Here is an 18,887-nt window from a genome sequence, read left to right as displayed (position 1 = left end):
CCTGGTCCCATCAGCTGGCTGCACTGTCCCAATGCTTCTGAAGCCAAATTACCCCCAAACGCTTGGCCTTCGGAGACCCCCAAGTGAAAAGTGACCCCAGATCCCGCTATGACAGGAGAGTTTGCCGCTGACTTCGACTTAGGCACTGATGCATCATGCTCAGAACGCCTGCCTAGGCATCAGTTTGGACACCTTTCCCGTTGCCATTTCAGGGCAGTAAATGTAGCCAATTATACATCAACTGTTTGATTTAACCATCTGCAGTGGCACATGAGCCAAACTTACCTTCTCTCTCATTTCTGAGGTCCAAAGTTGTATCTTACAGTATAGCTGCTAAACTATTAGCCTCAGCCTGCAAGAAGACACCCTCACCCCCAGGGCCTGGAAACCATCAAGATCCTGGAACTCGCAAAGCCACATCTCTCTTCAGCCTACCTGTCTCAGAAACACCCATGATTTTCTTTCCAGGGTCAGGCAGAAAAATCTGCTGGAGGGGCCGGGCATGGTGGCTCATGCCTATAATCCGAGCACTCTGGGAGGCCAAGGCGGGCGGATCACCAGAGGTCGGGAGTTCAAGACCAGCCTAGCAACGTGGAAAAGCCCTGTCTCCACTAAAAATACAAAAATAATCGGGTGTGATGGCACGTGCCTGTAATCTCAGCTACTCGGGAAGCTGGGACAGGAGAATCGCTTCAACCCGGGAGATGGAGGTTGCAGTGAGCCAAGATCACGCCACTGTCCAGCCTGGGCAACAAAGAGCAAAACTCTGTCTTAAAAAAAAAAAAAAAAAAAAAAAAAAAAAAAATCTGCTGGAGGAGAATCAGCTGCTGTGCCAGGTATTAATGTAGAGCCCCTCAGCTCCAAGTCCATCCTTTTTACTGGCCCTGCAGAAACAGCGCTGGGCCCTTAGCAGGCTCCTCCTCCATGATGCTGCGTGTCATCAGCAGAGGGAGCCGTGGAGCAAACACAGCAGGAAGAGGTTTGCCTCCTGGTTCTGACCACTCTCTGCAGGGCCCTCTAACACACGCAGCCTCCCTAGCCCCCACTCTAGGGAGCATCCTGCCCACTGTAGCCAGAACCAGGGGCTTCCCCGACCCCATTCGGGTAGCTGTTCTCTAGGGGGTGACTCTGCCACGCATCCTGCAACAGAATAGCTTTCCTGGCAGCCAGGAGGCAGGTTCCCCACAAGCCCTGACAGCACGGTGGTGTCCCCACCACCCGGTTTGCAGCTGCTGCAGACCTCAGCCTTGGGTAGCAGTGGCTGCAGCTAGGGGGCTCTGCCTGGGCCCTGGGTGGCGGCTGCTCCTGTGGCTGCTATCCCTATGCTCTGCAGGGTTCTTTTTACTCATCCCAACCAGTGCCTCATTACTCCCATAGCCTGTGGCAGTCATTATTTTTCTTTCCCTAATGATTTAAAAAATTTTTTGTTTGTTTGTATTACCTTTTTTTATAGGCAGGGTCTGACTCTATCGCTCAGGCTGAAGTGCAGTGGTGCAACCACAGTTCACTGCAGCCTCAACCTCCCAAGCTCATGGGATCCTCCTGCCTCAGCCTCCCAAAGCACTGGGATTTCAGCCCACACCCAGTCCATTCTTTGTATTAAACTTTCCTTGTTCAAATTACTGTGTGGCTCTCCTTTCCTGATTGGAGACTAATAATGTGTATTTTAATACAGCTCTATTTTTTTTTAGACGGAGTCTCACTCTGTCGCCCAGGCTGGAGTGCGGTGGTGCAATCTCGGCTCACCGCAAGCTCCGCCTCCCGGGTTCACGCCATTCTCCTGCCTCAGCCTCCCAAGTAGCTGGGACTACAGGCGCCCGCCACCACGCCTGGCTTATTTTTTGTATTTTTAGTAGAGACTGGGTTTCACCGTGTTAGTCAGGATAGTCTCGATCTCCTGACCTCGTGATCCGCCACCTCGGTCTCCCAAAGTGCTAGGATTACAGGCATGAGCCACCACACCCAGGCTGAATACAAATCTAATTTTATCCTATTATTGTTGAGACTCCCTAGAACTAATAAGACAGGACAGACTCATCGTTCAGTTTACCTCTCAGGGCCTGGACTGGCAGACCAGCAACAGCGTTTGTAATTTGAAAATATACCTCCAGGCAGGCCAGGCGCAGTGGCTCAGCCTGTAATCCCAGCACTCTGGGAGGTTGAAGCGGGAGGATCACGAGGTCCGGAGATTGAGACACAGTGAAACCCTGTCTCCACTAAAAATACAAAAATTAGCCGGGTGCAGTGGCAGGCACCTGTAGTCCCAGCTACTTGGGAGGCTGAGACAGGAGAATCGCCTGAATCCGGGAGACAGAGGTTACAGTGAGCAGAGATCGCACCACTGCACTCCAGCCTGGGCAACAAAGCGAGACTCTGTCTCAAAAAAAAGAAAAAAGAAAATATACCTCCATGTAAAGCACACTTCTTAGTTTCTACAAAATGAAATGTATTTAGAGGCTCCAGGATACCTGGAAAATGCAATAGCTGTTGGCCTGTTCCGAGGTGACTGGACATCATATCCGATATCAAAGCTTCCAGAGGTGGTCTGGACTAATCACCTCTTGTCACCCACAAAGCATGACCAAATAAGCTTACTTTCGGGCAAGTCCATGGAAACTAAAAGGCAAGATTCAGATCTCCTCCACTGAGGGTTCTGGGGAGAATGTTCTCACTGGCAGCTGTGTGCCCTGATTGTGTTGAACTGAATAGCATATTAACCACTTGGCAGAGTCTTTTTTTTTGGAGTCAGAGTCTGGCTCTGTCGCCCAGGTTGGAGTGCAGTGGCACAATTTTGGCTCACTGCAGCCTCAACTTCCTGGGTTCAAGTGAACCTCCCATCTCAGCCTCCCAAGTAGCTGGAACTACAGGCGTGCACTACCACTCCTGGCTAATTTTTATATTTTTAGTAGAGACAGGGTTTCACCATGTTGGCCAGGCTGGTCTCAAACTCCTGGCCTCAAATGATCTGCCTGCCTCAGCCTCCCAAAATGCTAGGATTACAGATGTGAGTCACTGCGCCTGGCCCGCTTCGTAGAGTCTTAGGAAAAGGGGTGGCAGAACCTGGACGTGAGGCTCCACAGGACTTGCTGGTTGTACTTAGCTACATCCTAGTCCCTTCTCTAACCCACAAAGCCCAGCAGGGGTGACCATGGCCATCCTGGAGCTAGTTCTCAATGTGGGAAAAAATCCCTTCTATGTCAAAAATCTTCAGAGAATGAGACGAGACCTGAGTCTTCAGGCTTTACTTTCACATACGGAGATGATATGCTTGCACTCAACTTACCGGTGGGTGGGAGGGCAAGTCTCTGCGTGGGAAGAACAAATCACCCCTCCCCAGGCAGGATGAGCCATCGTCACCGAGCCCTGAACCCTCAGCTGAACAAATACAGCAGGCGAAAACCGATTTCCCCTCAAACAGAGGCTAGCGGATCTTTGGAATCACCGGATTCTGGATGGCCTCCAGTCTCCCAGGAAGGCCCTCTTCAAAGAGCACTTCTGCTTTCTCATCAGTGCTGCCAAGACCCCCTGATGCTCCAGAATGGCCATCAGTGCCGGGCCTCACCGGCATCCTCTCCACCTGAATGGGCACTGGCTGGAGGCCCTGTGTTTCACAGCATTTCATGGAACCTAAGAAGAGTTAAGTGCCCTGGAAATGGAACTAGAGGCAGGACAGAAGCCTCAACAAGGCTGTGAGCAGTGAGCACCCACCAGCAAGGATGGGTTGGCCTTGGCAGAAGCCCCCTGGGGGCAGGGACAGAAGCAGGCCCAAGACAGTAAGCAGTTTCACAAAGACCTCTAAACATGCTAGAACCATAACGGTAGCTCACCTTTCCGCCACCTTTACAAACCCTCCCAACAGGCCAGGGCTCGTTTTTCGGGAAGCCATCCCGGATTGCCAGCATGAGCCTGCATGCTCACTCACCTCTTCTGCTAGGCTAGGGCTGCTGTGGAAAGCTCCAAAGGGGCCCATTTCTTCACCAGACCCTCCTCGAGGGCTGTCCACCCAGGGGCTTCCCCATGGGCTTTACTGCAGGCGAAATCAACACAGATGCCTAATAGGCACGTCAATAAGTGCAAACCACCCAAAACTGTCTTCTGTAACTGGGGGTTAGACACGGGGCCAGCCACAGAAGCTCCCCTGCCGAGACACAGTCAGCTCCCTTACAGGCTCACTGTGAGTACACAAAACTCCACTGAAACCAACAATCCTGAAAGCTGTTTACACACATTTGTTCTTAAAGACCAAATCTTTTAACTTTCCCAATTCTGTCTCATGAGCTCAATGAAAGAAATCTTTTAGTAAAATGCAGAAAGAATCCTCTTTCACACACAGGACAGACAGCACAGCTTGCAAAGACTGATCACTTTCTCCAGCAACACAAGCGCTGGCCTGAGCTGCGCATGCAGGGGAGGAGGCGGGGCGCCGGCGGCCGCGGCGTGCAGGGGAGGAGGCGGGGCGCCGGCGGCCCGCGGCGTGCAGGGGAGGAGGCGGGGCCCCAGGGAGAGTCCCGCTGGCCTCGCGGCAACCAGGCCAGGCCTCAGGAAGCACCGGAGTCAGGTCAGGCCCTCAACGGGGCTGTGGGTATCGGGAGTCCCCCACACCCTGGGAACAGACAGCAAGGCCAGGCGCTCGTCAGTTACCTATTCATTTCAAGATCACTCAGGCGGGCGGAAAGATCCTCAAGGCGGTTGATTTGTTTGTGGCACTGGCTACAGTAAAACTCAAACGCCTCATCAGTGAGGATGCTGTGCAGCTTTGCGGCAAGAGGGTCAGTGCTAGAGAGACAGAAGCATCCGTTCAGGAGAGGATGGGGACCCGTGGGGTCATCTGTGACTCCGCACAAGGGGCTGAGGGGGACAGGACGGGACATGGTGTGGAACAAAAGCACGTGGAGAATGAGCTGTGCAATGTTCTGGCTCTTGCCTTTAGACCGCAGTGAGCCCACACCCCTCAGCTGCCTCCAGGAGCCCCGGACAGGCACCAGCTCGAGCATCAGGGGGCCCCGCACACACCTGCTCCTCTGGGTCAGGTGCCCAGAAGAAAGCAGGGGCAGCCTGAGAGCTTCCTTGCAAAGCAAAAGCCCTTCTTTAAAAAGAAGGTAAAAAAACCACACTGCTTTCTCTTTTGCCAAAAACACATCAACGTGATAGCAAACCATATCTCCAGGTAAACTTTACTTACTGTACTATATTTATGATTACTCCAAAAATCACCTCTAGCAAAAACTATGCATGAATGATAAATCTACAATAGTTTTCTGATTTTTAAGATGTGCATTAAAGCCGGGCATGGTGGCTCATGCTTGTAATTCCAGCACTTTGGGGGGGCTGAGGTGGGTGGATCGCTTGAGCTCAGGTGTTTGAGACCAGCCTAGGCAACATGGTGAAACCCTGTTTCTACAAAAAATACAAAAATTAGTCAGGTGTAGTAGCTCACACCTGTAGTCCCAGCTATTCAGGAAGCTGAGGAAGGTTGAGGCTGCAGTGAGCCATGATGGCACCACTCCAGCCTGGCCAATAAAGTGAGATCATGTCTCAAAAAAAAAAAAAAAACCGAAAAACCGACCTGCGTTAAAACTCAGTGTTCTGTATCGTGGTGGTGCTAGCTAACCTCCCTGTGACTTCACCTCCAAGGGCTTCTGGGGCACTGGCAGGGGGTGCTGTGTCTGCGACGCGAAGGCAGAGGAGCAAAGGCAGCCTCATCTTGGGCACTGGGACCCACAGGCTGTGGAAGCTCAAGTAAAGAAAGGTGAAAAGTGAAACATACAATGTAGCATAGATGACACTTGAAACAGGTAACAATGAAAACACTGCACAGGAGACAGGGAGGAACTACACAGGTAGGAAGAGGTGATTACCAAGCCCAGAGACACAAGTTTAGAAACGCCCAGTCCTCTGGCCCTTGTCTTGACACCACCACCCGCTGGGAGAGGACAGTGCCGAAGACAAGCACACTGGCTCTGAGGACGCCTGCGACGCCTCACTCACGCACAGCTCTCCCAGGACGCTCGCCGGGACCAACCAGCACACGGGACATCCGTGCAGGGTCCCCACACCCAGGGCTGATGGGTGGCTTCAGGGAGGGCACATAGGAAACAAAAGGAGGGGGACCCTATGGACAGATGAGCTGCTCAGCTCAAGGGATGGCCCCCCTGCACCGCCCTCCACCCAGGTTCCCTGGGCCTCGGTAACAGCGGGCAGGTGGCGGGCAAGGGAAGACTCGTGGCTGCTTAAAGAGACTCGGCCTTGAATGCTGGCAAAGATGGACAACAAGAACCTAGCAGCAAAGGGGAGAAGGGATTGAAGTAACAACCCCATCAGCCAGGCGAGGGTCTCCCTGAACTCAGGAGCGTCCTCGAGGGACTGACTCCCACGCGGGAGCCCTAAGCCCTCAGACGTGCGTACCCAGACCCCATGTTTGGATCCAAGCCAAGAGGACTCTGGACGTTTGTGAGTAGGCATCTCACCCACTGCGTGTCATGCTTCTATTTATTTAGTCACAGCTTTCCAGTTGGGATGTCAGATATTTACAAGGAAATGAATCTGAAGACTCACTTGTGATCTTGAGGCCTCCCTCAAAAGCCTGCACAGCCCACCATGTGATCCATGGCCCACAGCTAAGGAGCCTGCAAGCCGAGTGTCCAAACACAGCTCTGTGCCACATGATTCTGCTGAAGCCTCAGAAATGCAGTGATCTGGGGATGTAGCTGGATAAGAGGGACTTCACCCAGCTTTCCTAAATCCAGGTATAAATTTTAAATTTTTGAATATGGTTTACTTAATCACATTACATCAAGGAAAGCAAGTTCTCTCTTACCAACGTACGAACCAAAAAGGGAAACTTCCTATAATCAACCACGGGAAGAAGAGGGAGGAGGGTGTGCTGGTGCAAGGTGTCATTACCTGGGCGTGAGGAAAGCGGGGTCGCTGCAGCCGAGCTGCCCGTTGCACAGGGTCTCTGGGGACAGCTCTGCCTCACTGCCTTCACCGTAGTCCTCAAAGTGCTCCTCACCCCCAATCACCGTGATGACAGACTGGCCATGGGGGTGAGACCTACAAAGTAAAACAGAAATGATGTCTTCTGACTGAAGGCCATAGGCATCCCCAAGCTGAGGGTGTGGAAGGTGCTTTCCACAGGGTGTGCTACAAGCCACACGTGAGTCCTGGGAGTCACGTTTAAAAAAAAACAAAAGGCCAGGTGCGGTGGCTCACACCTGTAATCCCAGCACTTTGGGAGGCCGAGGCAGGTGGATCATGAGGTCAGGAGATCGAGACCATCCTGGCTAACACAGTGAAACGCTGTCTCTATAAAAATATAAAAAATTAGCCGGGCTTGGTAGCGGGCGCCTGTAGTCCCAGCTACTCGAGTGGCTGAGGCAGAAGAATGGCATGAACCCAGGAGGCAGGGCTTGCAATGAGCCGAGATGGCGCTGCTGCATTCCAGACTGGGCAACGAGTGAGACTCGTCTCAAAAAAAAAAAAAAGGTGGGCTGGGTGCGATGGCTCACACCTGTAATCCCAACATTTTGGGAGGCCAAGGCGAGCAGATGGCTTGAGCTCAGGAGTTTGAGACCAGCCCGGGCAACAGAGGGAGGCCTCAACTGCAAAAAAAAATTTCTAAATCAGCCAGGTGTGGAAGCACACGCCTGTAGTCCCAGGTACTCGGGAGGCTGAAGTGGGAAGGTTGCTTGAGCCTGGGAGGTCGAGGCTACAGTGAGCGGTGATGATGCCACTGCACTCCAGCCTGGGTGACAGAGCAAGGCCCTGTCTCAAAAAAAAAAAAAAACAAGTAAAGAAACAGTTTTTTTTTCTTTTTCTTTTTTTGAGATGGAGTCTTGCTGTGTCGCCCAGGCTGGAGTCTATGGAGCGATCTCAGCTCACTGCAAGCTCCGCCTCCAGGGTTCATGCCATTCTCCTGCTTCAGTCTCCAAGCAGCTGGGACCACAGGCGCCCGCCACCACACACGGATAATTTTTTGTATTTTTAGTAGAGACGGGGTTTCACCGTGTTAGTCAAGATGGTCTCGATCTCCTCACCTCGTGATCTGCCCGCCTTGGCCTCCCGAAGTGCTGGGATGACAGGTGTGAGCCACTGCGCCCGGCCCAAATATATTTTAATAAAACATTTTACTTAGCCCAACATGCAGTCGTTTCAAACACTCCAGCCTCTTCACTCTCCTCACTCTGCAGCAAGTGTGTCCTCCCACATCACGAGTCCCGCAGCCCCACACGGGACAGCGCAGGTCCACACAGACAAACATCTGGGTTCAAGCACCTTCGCCTCTTCTCTAGGGAGCTGCTGTCCTCACGCAACCACTGGGCGATGGAATTCAAACTTCTACTTTAATCTAAAACTTAACAGCAAATCGCAATGGGGAAAAGGAAGGGGTTTCCAAGTACCCGTTCTCCTTCTGAAGAGAGTGACTCCCCCACAGCCAAGTTCTGGAAAACACAGTGGCTGGAGGCAACGGGAAACAGCTGTGCCTCCAGCGGCTCCTGTGCTCCAGCGCTCCCCACTCCCACCCTTCCCCAGAAGTCCTCAGGAGAACCTGCCGTGCAGGCCAGGTGCTGCTTCGTTCCAGGAAAGAAAGGGGCCTGGGAGAGTGAGGCGACTCCTCGTGCCCAGGAGAAGGGGGCAGAGTCAGGAGGACCATGTACTCTGCTCTGTCCAGACCTGCTGTGCTCAGCCGTGAGAAGTTCCAGTTTCACACCCACAGAAATGCCCACCACGCACCACTCCTGGGACAGCTCAAGATGAATCCCATGGCCTTAAATACGCAGGCTTTCAGTAAAAATGATACAGAAACCAAACCAGGGCCGGGCACTGTGGCTCACGCCTGTAATCCCAGCACTTTGGGAGGCCGAGGCGGGCGGATCACGAGGTCAGGAGATCTATACCATTCTGGCTAACACGGTGAAACCCCATCTCTACTAAAAAGACAAAAAATTAGCCGGGCATAGTGGCAGGCGCATGTAGTCCCAGCTACCCAGGAGGCTGAGACAGGAGAATCACTTGAACCCGGGAGGCGGAGCTGGCAGTGAGCCAAGATCGCACCACTGCACTCCAGCCTGGGCAACAGAGCGAGACAGGGTCTCAAAAAAAAAAAAAAAAAAAAGAGGCCAGGCTTGGTGGCTCACGCCTGTAATCCCAACACTTTGGGAGGCCGAGACGGGAGGATCGCAAGGTCAGGAGATTGAGGTCATCCTGGCTAAGAAGGTGAAACCCCTGGCTGGGCGCGGTGGCGCACGCCTGTAATCCCAGCACTTTGGGAGGCCGAGACGGGCGGATCACGAGGTCAGGAGATCGAGACCATCCTGGTTAACACGGTGAAACCCCGTCTCTACTAAAAATACAAAAAACTAGCCGGGCGAGGTGGCAGGCGCCTGTAGTCCCAGCTACTCGGGAGGCTGAGGCAGGAGAATGGCGAGAACCCGGGAGGCGGAGCTTGCAGTGAGCTGAGATCCGGCCACTGCACTCCAGCCTGGGCGACAGAGAGAGACTCCGTCTCAAAAAAAAAAAAAAAAAAAAAAAAAAAGAAGGTGAAACCCCGTCTCTACTAAAAATACAAAAAAAAATTAGCCGGGCGCAGTGGTGGGCACCTGTAGTCCCAGCTACTAGGGAGGCTGAGGCAGGAGAATAGCGTGAACTCGCGAGGCGGAGCTTGCAGTGAGCTGAGATTGCACCACTGCACTCCAGCCTGGGTGACAGAGCGAGACTCCATCTCAAAAAAAAAAAAAAAGGAAAAGAAAAACGAAAAAGAAACCAAAACCGGGAGGCGTGCGCCACTTCATAGCCTCCCGATAGGGTCTTCAACTTGGTCTGCCTGTCTGCATCAGTCCCCTTCCTACACAGTGACAGGCAGGCGTGGCTCCCTTCCACAGCCACCATCTAAAATTAGGCTACGTTACAGGAAGACTCTATTTTCTGTTTCTTATGATTGGGTGCTTGTTTTACCAACAGGCTCAGATACTGTGACAGAAAACTGCCCTCTGAGGGGAGGAGAATCAGCAAGAGGAAAACACACACTGGTCCATCAGCCAGGAGGCCCTTCCCCCTCCCCGGGCCACTGTGGTGAAACCTGCTACTCCCTCAGAAGCAATGACGAGGGGCTCGGCACCCCTCCCCACCCCATCTCCTCCCCTCCTCAGCACAGCTTTTCCTGATGCGTGACGGGAACAGAGAAGGCCCACGTGCAAGGTCATGCTGGGGACCAAGAGGCCCACGCTGCACGGCAGAGGCTGTAGAAACCAGACGGTCTGCACGCAGACGCCCAACGCGCTTTCCATGCCAGGTCCACAGAAGATGGGTAACACTAGCTAGCAATCAGATCCGGTCACAAATGAGCTTTTCAAAATATGTGTCCCCTAAAAGAGTTTTTTATATATATATATTTTTGAGACAGAGTCTCGCTCTGTCGCCCAGGCTGAAATGCAGTGGTGCAGTCTCGACTCACTGCAAACTCTGCCTCTCTGGATTCAAGCGACTCTCCTGCCTCAGCCTCCCGAGTAGCTGGGATTACAGGCGCATGCCACCGTGCCCAGCTAGTTATTTTTAGTAGAGACAGGGTTTTACCACGTTGGCCAGGCTGGTCTCAAACTCCTGACCTTGTGATCCACCTGCCTCAGCCCCACAAAGAGCTGGAATTATAGGAATGAGACACCACGCCCCACCAAGAGTTATACTGCTTAAAAACTAGTGAGAAAATAAATGCCTGTAATCCCAGCACTTTGGGAGGTCAAGGAGGGCGGATCACTTGAGGCTGGCAGTTTGAGGTCAGCCGGGCCAATATGGCGAAACCCTGTCTCTACCAAAAATACAAAAAAATTAGCCAGGCGTGGTGGCGGGCGCCAGTAGTCCCAATAATCAGGAGGCTAAGGCAAGAGAATCACTTGAATCCGGGAGGCAGAGATTGCAGTGACCCAAGATTGTGTCACTGCCCTGCAGCCTGGGCGACACAGCAAGACTGTCTCAAAAGAAAACATAACAAAAAAATTATATAGCGATCACAGATATGAATATGAAGGTAAAACAATAACATTTTTAAAGGAAAGCATAAGTAAACATCATAGTGACTGTGTAGTAAGCAAAGATTTATTGAGTGGGACACAAAAGTGCTAATAAACATAAAAGAAAAATGGATTAACTCAACTATAGCAAAATTTAAAACATCTGTTCTGGTCCAGGGCGGTGGCTCACGCCCGTAATCCCAGCACTTTGGGAGGCCAATGCGGGTGGATCCCAAGGTCAGGAGTTCAAGACCAGCCTGGCCAAGATGCTGAAACCCCATCTCTACCAAAACTATAAAAATTAGCCGGGCGCCGTGGCAGGCACCTGTAATCCCAGCTACTTGGGAGGCTGAGGCAGGAGAATCACTTGAGCCCGGGAGGCAGAGGTTGCAGTGGGCCAAGATGGCACCACTGCACTCCAGCCTGGGCAACAGAGCGAGACTCTGTATTGGAAAACAAAAATAAAAACAAAAATCTGTGCCTCAAAAGGTGAAAAGGAGACCCAGAGAGAGGACAAAGGATCTGTGATACACACACCCCATATGGGACTCATATCTAAAGGACTCCTATAATCAGTGAGAAAAAGACTGAGGACCCAACAGACCGGGGCAGGCCAACTCTGCCAATCCTGCCACGGCCCATTTCTGAAAATTGTTTCACGGGAACACAGCCGTGCTCGCTGACCCACGTGCCTTTGGCTGCTTCTGCAGCACAACAGCAGAGGTGAGCAGTTGCCACGGGGGCCATGTGGCCTGCAACTCTTTTAGAGAAAAAGTCTGCAGACCCCTCCTGTGATCAGCAAGCAGCCAGAAGAGCTCCCAACCCTAATGAAAGGTGCACACCTTATTAGTCACCCGGGAAGCGCAAGTGAGAAGCCGTCTCTGCACGCCTCCCACAAGGCGAGCAGGAGAGCAGACACGGCCGTGTGCTGCTGAGGTCAGGCAGCCCAGGGGCCACAGATGCTGGAAGCAGGTGACCCTGCAGCCCCTGCAGGAACTTCCAAGGCTGAAGGGACGTGCTCCCGATGACCATCCTGCTCAGGGCCGTACCATGCTCCCAAAGACAAGGAACTCCTATAGCAGCTTCACCCTCAAAACCAAAAATGGTAAACTACCCACTGCCATCAACAGGAGAATAAATTTTAAAGTCACAGCATGTTCTTGCAATAGAATAATAAAAGTAAACAATTTACAGTGAAGCACAAAGATAGGGCTGAATACGGCCAGATGCAGTGGCTCACACCTGTAATCCCAACACTTTGGGAGGCCGAGGCGGGCAGATCACCAGGTCAGGAGTTTGAGACCAGCCTGACCAACATGGTGAAACCCCGTCTCTACTAAAAAATACAAAAATTAGCCAGGCCTGGTAGGGTGCACCTGTAATCCCAGCTACCCAGGAGGCTGAGTCAGGAGAATCGCTGGAACTCAGAAGGCAGAGGCTGCAGTGAGCTGAGATCGCACCACTGCACTCCAGCCTGGGCAACAGAGCAAGACTTCGTCTCAAAAAAAAAAAAAAAAAAAAGGGCTAAATCCACAAGCACAACAGCAAGTGGAAGAAGCCAGGCACAGGAAGGACCTCGCCGTGTGGGGAACTTAAGGAAGATGCGGGGCCGGTGGAGAGCTGGCTGCTGTCAGGGGCCTGGGAGGACCTGAGAAAAGGGCCGTGGGAATGGTCAGTTTGAAAAACCTGCTGGCTCTGCACTTACAACATGGGCATGCACTTGTGGGTATATTATGTTGGCAAAAAGACTTAAACTCTGTAAAATATTTGAAGAGGTTTATTCTGAGCCAAATAAGAGTGACTAACAGCCCGTGATGCTGCCCTAGGAAGCCCTGAGAGCACATGTCCAAGAGGATCACGCTACAGCCTGGTTTATACATCTTGGGGAGACATAAGACATCAACCCTACATGCAAGATGCTGGTTCAGTCAGGAAACACGGGACAACTCTAAGTGGGGGACAGGAGGGCTTCCAGGTCATAAGCAGATGCCAAGATCTTCTGATTGTCAACTGTTTGAAAGAGTTATTCTCTAAAGACTTGGAATCAATAGCAAGGAATGCCTCCGCTTAAGATAAGGGGCTATGGAGACCAAGGCTTTATCAAGCAGATGAGGCCTCCAGACAGCAGGCAGCAGACCTGAGAAGGTGCCAGACTCCAAGTTCATTCCCTCCTGCATCAGGGAAAAGACCTGGGAAGGGAGGAGATTCTCTACAGGGTGCAGACTTTCCCCACAAGAGACAGTCCTATAGGACCGTTCTGAAATATGTCAAATAAATAGATATTTTGGGGTAAAATACTTGGATTTCTTTCAGGGCCTGCCACCTGTCTTGTGATGCTGCACTAGAGTCAGACTGGAATGTGGTGTGCTGTGGCTGCTATAAAAAGTCCACCTTTGTCAGTCTCTGTTTAATGTGAATGCTGGTCAGCTGGGCCTGAATTCCAAAGGGAGGGGCCTAATGAGGCCTGCCTGACCTCCCTAACGATGGCCTGAACTAGATTTTCAGGTTGGCTGAGCAATGTCTGAGGCTGAGAGAGGGGTCCATCAGTTGGTTGGGGGGCTGAGAATTTAATTTTTGCTTCACAATTACACTTAAGCATGCTGAGCGGGCTTTCCAGTAGCAGGGGCAACACTGAAAGCACTGATTCAGGTCCACGTGAGCCACCGGACACCTCCCTGATCTGACCTTCTCCCAGACTCTGCCCTTCCCTCTACTCCAGCCCCAACTAGCTCGAAATACAGGGGGCTACAGAAATCCTGAGGGTGGGGGACAGGTGGGGAGAGAACATGGCCTCCACAGGGGTGCTGCAAAGGTGAATGGGTTCCAAAACCCTGCTGAGACATCCACTTCTCCTATAAGTTCTCTCTCTACAGCTAAAGATGTTGAGCAACACTGGAAACCACAGGAAAGCCAGCTGGAACAGGGAGACCGCTCGGGCAAGGTGGGCAAGGTGATGTGGGCTCATCCCAGGAAGGTCAGGAGCTACTGCAGGGCCAAGCCCCACCCCCATGTAATGGATACTAGCCAGCACGCACTCCTCCAAGATCCCAGTCTGCCCATTAGACACCTCCACAGGTGCCACATCCCAAAGGCCTCTCCAGGAGGCTGGTGGCGGGGTACAGACCTGCCTGGGAGCAGCAGCAGGGCACCATGGTCGGGCTCCTCCATGGCGTCCAGGCACTCGGAGGGCACTGCCGAGCCGCCGGCACTGTCTGCGTCCCCTTCAGGTTGCAGCTCAGGGTGCACCAGGGTGCTGGTGTCCTCGTCCGTGAAGGTCTCACACTCACTGTAGGTGCTCTCGGAGCCCATGTACGCGCTGTCCGTCACCTCGTTGGCCTAGGAGAGAGTGCGCCAGCAGTCAGCAGGCACCAGCTGGGAGGGGAACTGCCAATGCCCCACACCTCACTGCTGCAAGGCCCTGGAGAGCGCAGTGTGGAGGGAGGGGTCTGACGCTGAAGTCCCAACCGTCTCTAAGCAGGGACATTACTTAGAAAACACAATTCAGGCCGGGCGCAGTGACTCACGCCTGTAATCCCAGGACTTTGGGAGGCTCCGGTGGGTGGATCCCTTGAACCCAGGAGCTCAAGACCAGCCTGGCCAACAAAGTGAAACCTGTCTCTACCAAAAATACAAAAATTAGCCAGGTGTGGTGGCACCTGCCTGTAAGTCCCAGCTACTGCAGAGGCTGATGGAGGAGCTTGCTTTTTGTTTTTTGGGGTTTTTTTTTTTTTTTTTTTTGGAGACCGGGTCTCACTCTATCACCCAGACTGGAGCGTAGTGGCATGATCTCAGCTCACTGCAACATACGAGTCCTGTGTTCAAGTGATTCTCCTGCCTCAGCCTTCCGAGTAGCTGGGAAGACAAGCATGCACCATCATGCCTAAGTTTTGTACTTTTAGTAGAGATGGGGTTTCACCATGTTGGCCAGGATGGTCTCAAATTCCTGACCTCAGGTGATCCACCCACCTGAGCCTTCCAAAGTGCTAGGATTACAGGAGTGAGCCACCATGCCCAGCCAGGAGGACCATTTCAGCCCAAAAGGTCGAGGCTGCAGTGAGCTGTGATCACACCACTGTACTCCAACCTGAGTGATAGAGACCCATCTCAAAAAAATTAATTAATTAAAAATAAACATAATGGCTGGCCGCAGTGGCTCACACTTGTAATCCCAGCACTTTGGGAGGCCGAGGCAGAAGGATCAACTGAGGTCAGGAGTTCAAGACCAGCCTGACCAACATGGAGAAACCCCGTCTCTACTAAAAATACAAAATTAGCCGGGCATGGTGGTGAATGCCTGTAATCCCAGCTACTCAGGAGGCTGAGTATTTGCTTGAATGAGAATTGCTTGAACCAGGGAGGCAGATGTTGTGGTGAGCTGAGATCACGCCACTGCACTCGAGCCTGGGCAACAAGAGCAAAACTCTGTCTCCAAAAAAAAAAATAATTACATTAAAATAAATAAATATAGGCGGGCATGGTGGCTCACGCCTGTAATCCCAGCACTTTGGTAGGCTGAGGCAGACGGATCACAAGGTCAGGAGTTCAAGACCAGTCTGGCCAAAGCGATGAAACCCCATCTCTACTAAAAATACAAAAACTAGCCAGGCGTGGTGGCAAGTGCCTGCAGTCCCAGCTACTCATGAGGCTGAGGCAGGAGAATCGGTTGAACCCAGGAGGTGGAGGTTGCAGTGAACCTAGATTGTGTCACTGTACTCCAGCCTGGGCGACAGAGCGAGACTCTGTCTCAAAAATAAATAAATAAATAAAATGTAATTAGCCAAGTGTGGTGGCACGTGCCTGTAATCCCAGCTACTCAGGAGGCTGAAGCAGAACGGCTTGAACCTGGGAGGCAGGGGCTGCAGTGAGCCGAGATTGCGCCATTAAGCTCCAGCCTGGGCGATAGAGTGAGCCTCTATTTCAAAAATGAAAATAAAATGAGTAAAACACAAATCTTTTTTTTTTTTTTTTTTTTTTTTTTTTTTTTGAGACAGAGTTTCACTCTTATTGCCCAGGCGGGAGTGCAGTGGCACAATCTCCACTCACTGCAACCTACACCTCCCAGGTTGAAAAGATTCTCCTGCCTCAGGCTCCTGAGTAGCTGGGATTACAGGTGTGCACCACCACGCCTGGCTAATTTTTGGGTTTTTAGTAGAGATAGGGTTTCACCATGTTGGCCAGGCTGGTCTGGAACTCCTGACCTCAGGTGATCCACCTGCGTCGGCCTCCCAAAGTGCTGGGATTACAGGCGTGAGCCACCGTGCCCGGCCAAATTCAACATTTTTTTAAATGAAAAGTAGGTACATGTCTGAAAGCAGAAAACAAGGCACTCTGAGTAATTTTGATTGTTGTTTGAGATGGTGTCTCTCTGTGTGGCCCAGGCTGGAGTGCAACAGTGTAACCTCAGCTCACGGCCTTGGTCTGCGGCCTTGGTCTCCTGGGCTCAATCTATCCTCCCACCTCAGCCGCCCGAGTGGCTGGGACCACAGGCAGAAGCCACCATGCCTAATTTTTTGAAATTCTGTCGAGATGGCATTTTGCCATATTTTCCAGGCTGGTCTTGAACTGTGCTCAAGTGATCCACCAGCCTTGGCCTCTCGAAGTGCTAGGACTACAGGTGTGAGCTACTGAGGCTGGCAGAGTCATTTTTTTTCTTTTTACTTTAATAAAATAGACAGGATCTAGCGGTAGCTGGGAATTATCGGTGCCACCACACCTGGCTCAGTTCTTTGTTTATTTGTTTAATTTTGAATCAGGGTCTCACTCTGTTGCCCAGGCTGGTCTCCCACTCCTCACCTCAAGTGATCCTCCACGCTGCTCAGATGACAGGCATGAGCCATCGCAACCAATTGTTTTTACTGCTGTGTGTCTTGGTTTTTGGTTTTCTGGGATAGAGTCTCACTCTGACACCCAGGCTGGAGTGCAGTAGTGCAATCTCGGCTCACAGCAGCTTCAAACTCCTGGGCTCAAGCAATCCTCCTGCCTCAGCCTCCTGAGTAGCTGGGACTATAGGTGCGAGCCACCACACCCGGCTAATTTTTGTATTTTTTGTAGAGATGGGGTTTTGCCACATTGCTCAAGCTAGTCCCAAACTCCTGAACTCAAGTGATCTATCTGCCTGCCTTAGCCTCCCAAAGTGCTGGGATTATAGGCATAAGCCACCACACCCAACTTGTTTTTACTCTTAAGTGTCTAGCACCTAACATAGGACCAGGCATAGGTAGATAGTAAATATTTATGAATTGTACAAATGAACATAAAACTAAAGAACTATTAAACAGAACATTTTATTTTTTTCTTTTTCTAATTGTTTTTGTTTTTTGAGATAGGATCTCACTTTGTCACCCAGGCTGGAATGCAGTGGCACCATCTCAGCTCACTGCAACCTTTGCCTCCCAGGTTCAAGTGATTCTTGTGTCTCAGCCACCCAAGTAGCTGGGATTATAGGCATGCACCACTGTGCCCAGCTAATTTTTGTATTTTTTGTAGAGATGAGGTTTTGCTATGTTGCCCAGGCTGGTCTTGAACTCCTGGCCTCGAGAGATCTGCCCACCTCAGCCTCCCAAAGTGCTGGGATTACAGGCGTGACCCACCGTGCCCAGCCAACATTTTCAATTTATAATTTCAACCTTAATGAAAATGAAATTGCTGGTTAGGAAAAGTGGCCAACATTTCATGCTCAGAAGACTCTGAGGTTAACAATTTGCAAATAAACAAGATCTCAGAAAAGCTGCAGTCCCAGCAGAAAAAGATGCCCTTTGCACTCTGGTTCTAGTATCGTAAGAAGCAGACAAAGTGGCTGGGTGCGGTGGTTAATGCCTATAATCCCAACACTTTGGGAGGCCAAAGCAGGTGGATCACAAGGTCAGGAGTTCGAGACCAGCCTGGCCAATATGGTAAAACCCTGTCTCTGCTGAAAATACAAAAATTAGCTGGGTGTGGTGGTGTGCGCCTGTAGTCCCAGCTACTCAGGAGGCTGAGACAGAATTGTTTGAACCCAGGAGGCAGAGGTTTCAGTGAGCCAAGATCATACCACTGCACTCCAGCCTGGCAACAGAGCGAGACTCCGTCTCAAAAAAAAAAAAAAAAGTAGACAAAGTGTGCTAAGACCTGCAAGGGCTACCAGAGGGTCCCACCCCAGGTTGCACCCACCTGAGCCTCACTGAAGAGACATGAAGGGCTAGGCCGAGCTGCCAGGAGCCTGGCGTGCTTGCAGGAGGCCCCAGTTCCATCTTTGGTCCCTTTATTAAAAGCCATGTGACCTCAGACGCATGACTCAACCACTTGGAGCCCTGCCGCAAACGGGGTTATAAATTCTCGTCTCACAAGGTGGCCACCTCGTGGCACCAAGAAAGACAACCCAGGAAGGTGCTTTTCAAAGCACAGAAACAGGGTGCAAGTGTCACTGGTGGGTGGAAAATCCCTGCCAGCTGCTTCTAGAGCCATGAGGGAACAGGGAGTGCTGTGGAGTGTACTTACTCTGGGTGTCCAATTATGGGACTTACACTTCCAGGGGAAAATCCAATCTCCCCTAGGATCTAAGGAAGTAATTCATAAAAACTAAGTCATTCCTCAAAAGCATCCCCTGTAAAATCCAGAACCAGGAGAGCACTGTAAGAGACTCCAGCTCTCATGTTACTCACCGTCCCCAGGCAGCTCCGGCTCCTGCAGGAAGGCAGGGCCCAGGGTCCACTCAGGACAGGGCTGGCCTGTGCTGGGCCTGCAGGACGCCAGGCAGGAAAAGGCGGGAGTGGCCAGAAAAGCAGGCAGGCCCAGGATGTCTGTCAGAGGCTGGGTCTGTGGGGAAGGCATGACCGGGCGGGATGCGAGGCCCAGCGCACAGGTCCGAGATGGTTTGAGGGCAGCTGCCAGCTACCCCAACAG

At 51.8% G+C, this 18,887-nt stretch overlaps 1 protein-coding gene across 2 annotated transcripts in view; it reads right to left on the bottom strand.

Moving 5' to 3' along the window:
• LOC105485913 (RAB11 family interacting protein 3) overlaps positions 1–18,887 on the bottom strand; it is a 99,139-nt gene that overhangs the window by 23,592 nt on the left and 56,660 nt on the right. Inside the window, exons 4-6 of one of the 2 annotated variants that reach the window (XM_011748528.3) lie at positions 14,131–14,342; positions 6,904–7,053; positions 4,642–4,776 (exon numbers count right to left, since the gene is read on the bottom strand). In XM_011748528.3, the coding sequence (XP_011746830.2) occupies positions 4,642–4,776; positions 6,904–7,053; positions 14,131–14,342 (497 nt within the window). The remainder of the gene's footprint in view (positions 1–4,641; positions 4,777–6,903; positions 7,054–14,130; positions 14,343–18,887) is intronic. The other variant, XM_071083776.1, reaches the window with a different exon arrangement.

Source organism: Macaca nemestrina, chromosome 18 (genome assembly GCF_043159975.1).
Source record: "Macaca nemestrina isolate mMacNem1 chromosome 18, mMacNem.hap1, whole genome shotgun sequence".
NCBI classification, from domain to species: domain Eukaryota; kingdom Metazoa; phylum Chordata; class Mammalia; order Primates; family Cercopithecidae; genus Macaca; species Macaca nemestrina.
The sequence above is the reverse complement of the archived record's forward strand: the minus strand, read 5'-3'. Positions and strand labels throughout refer to the sequence as shown.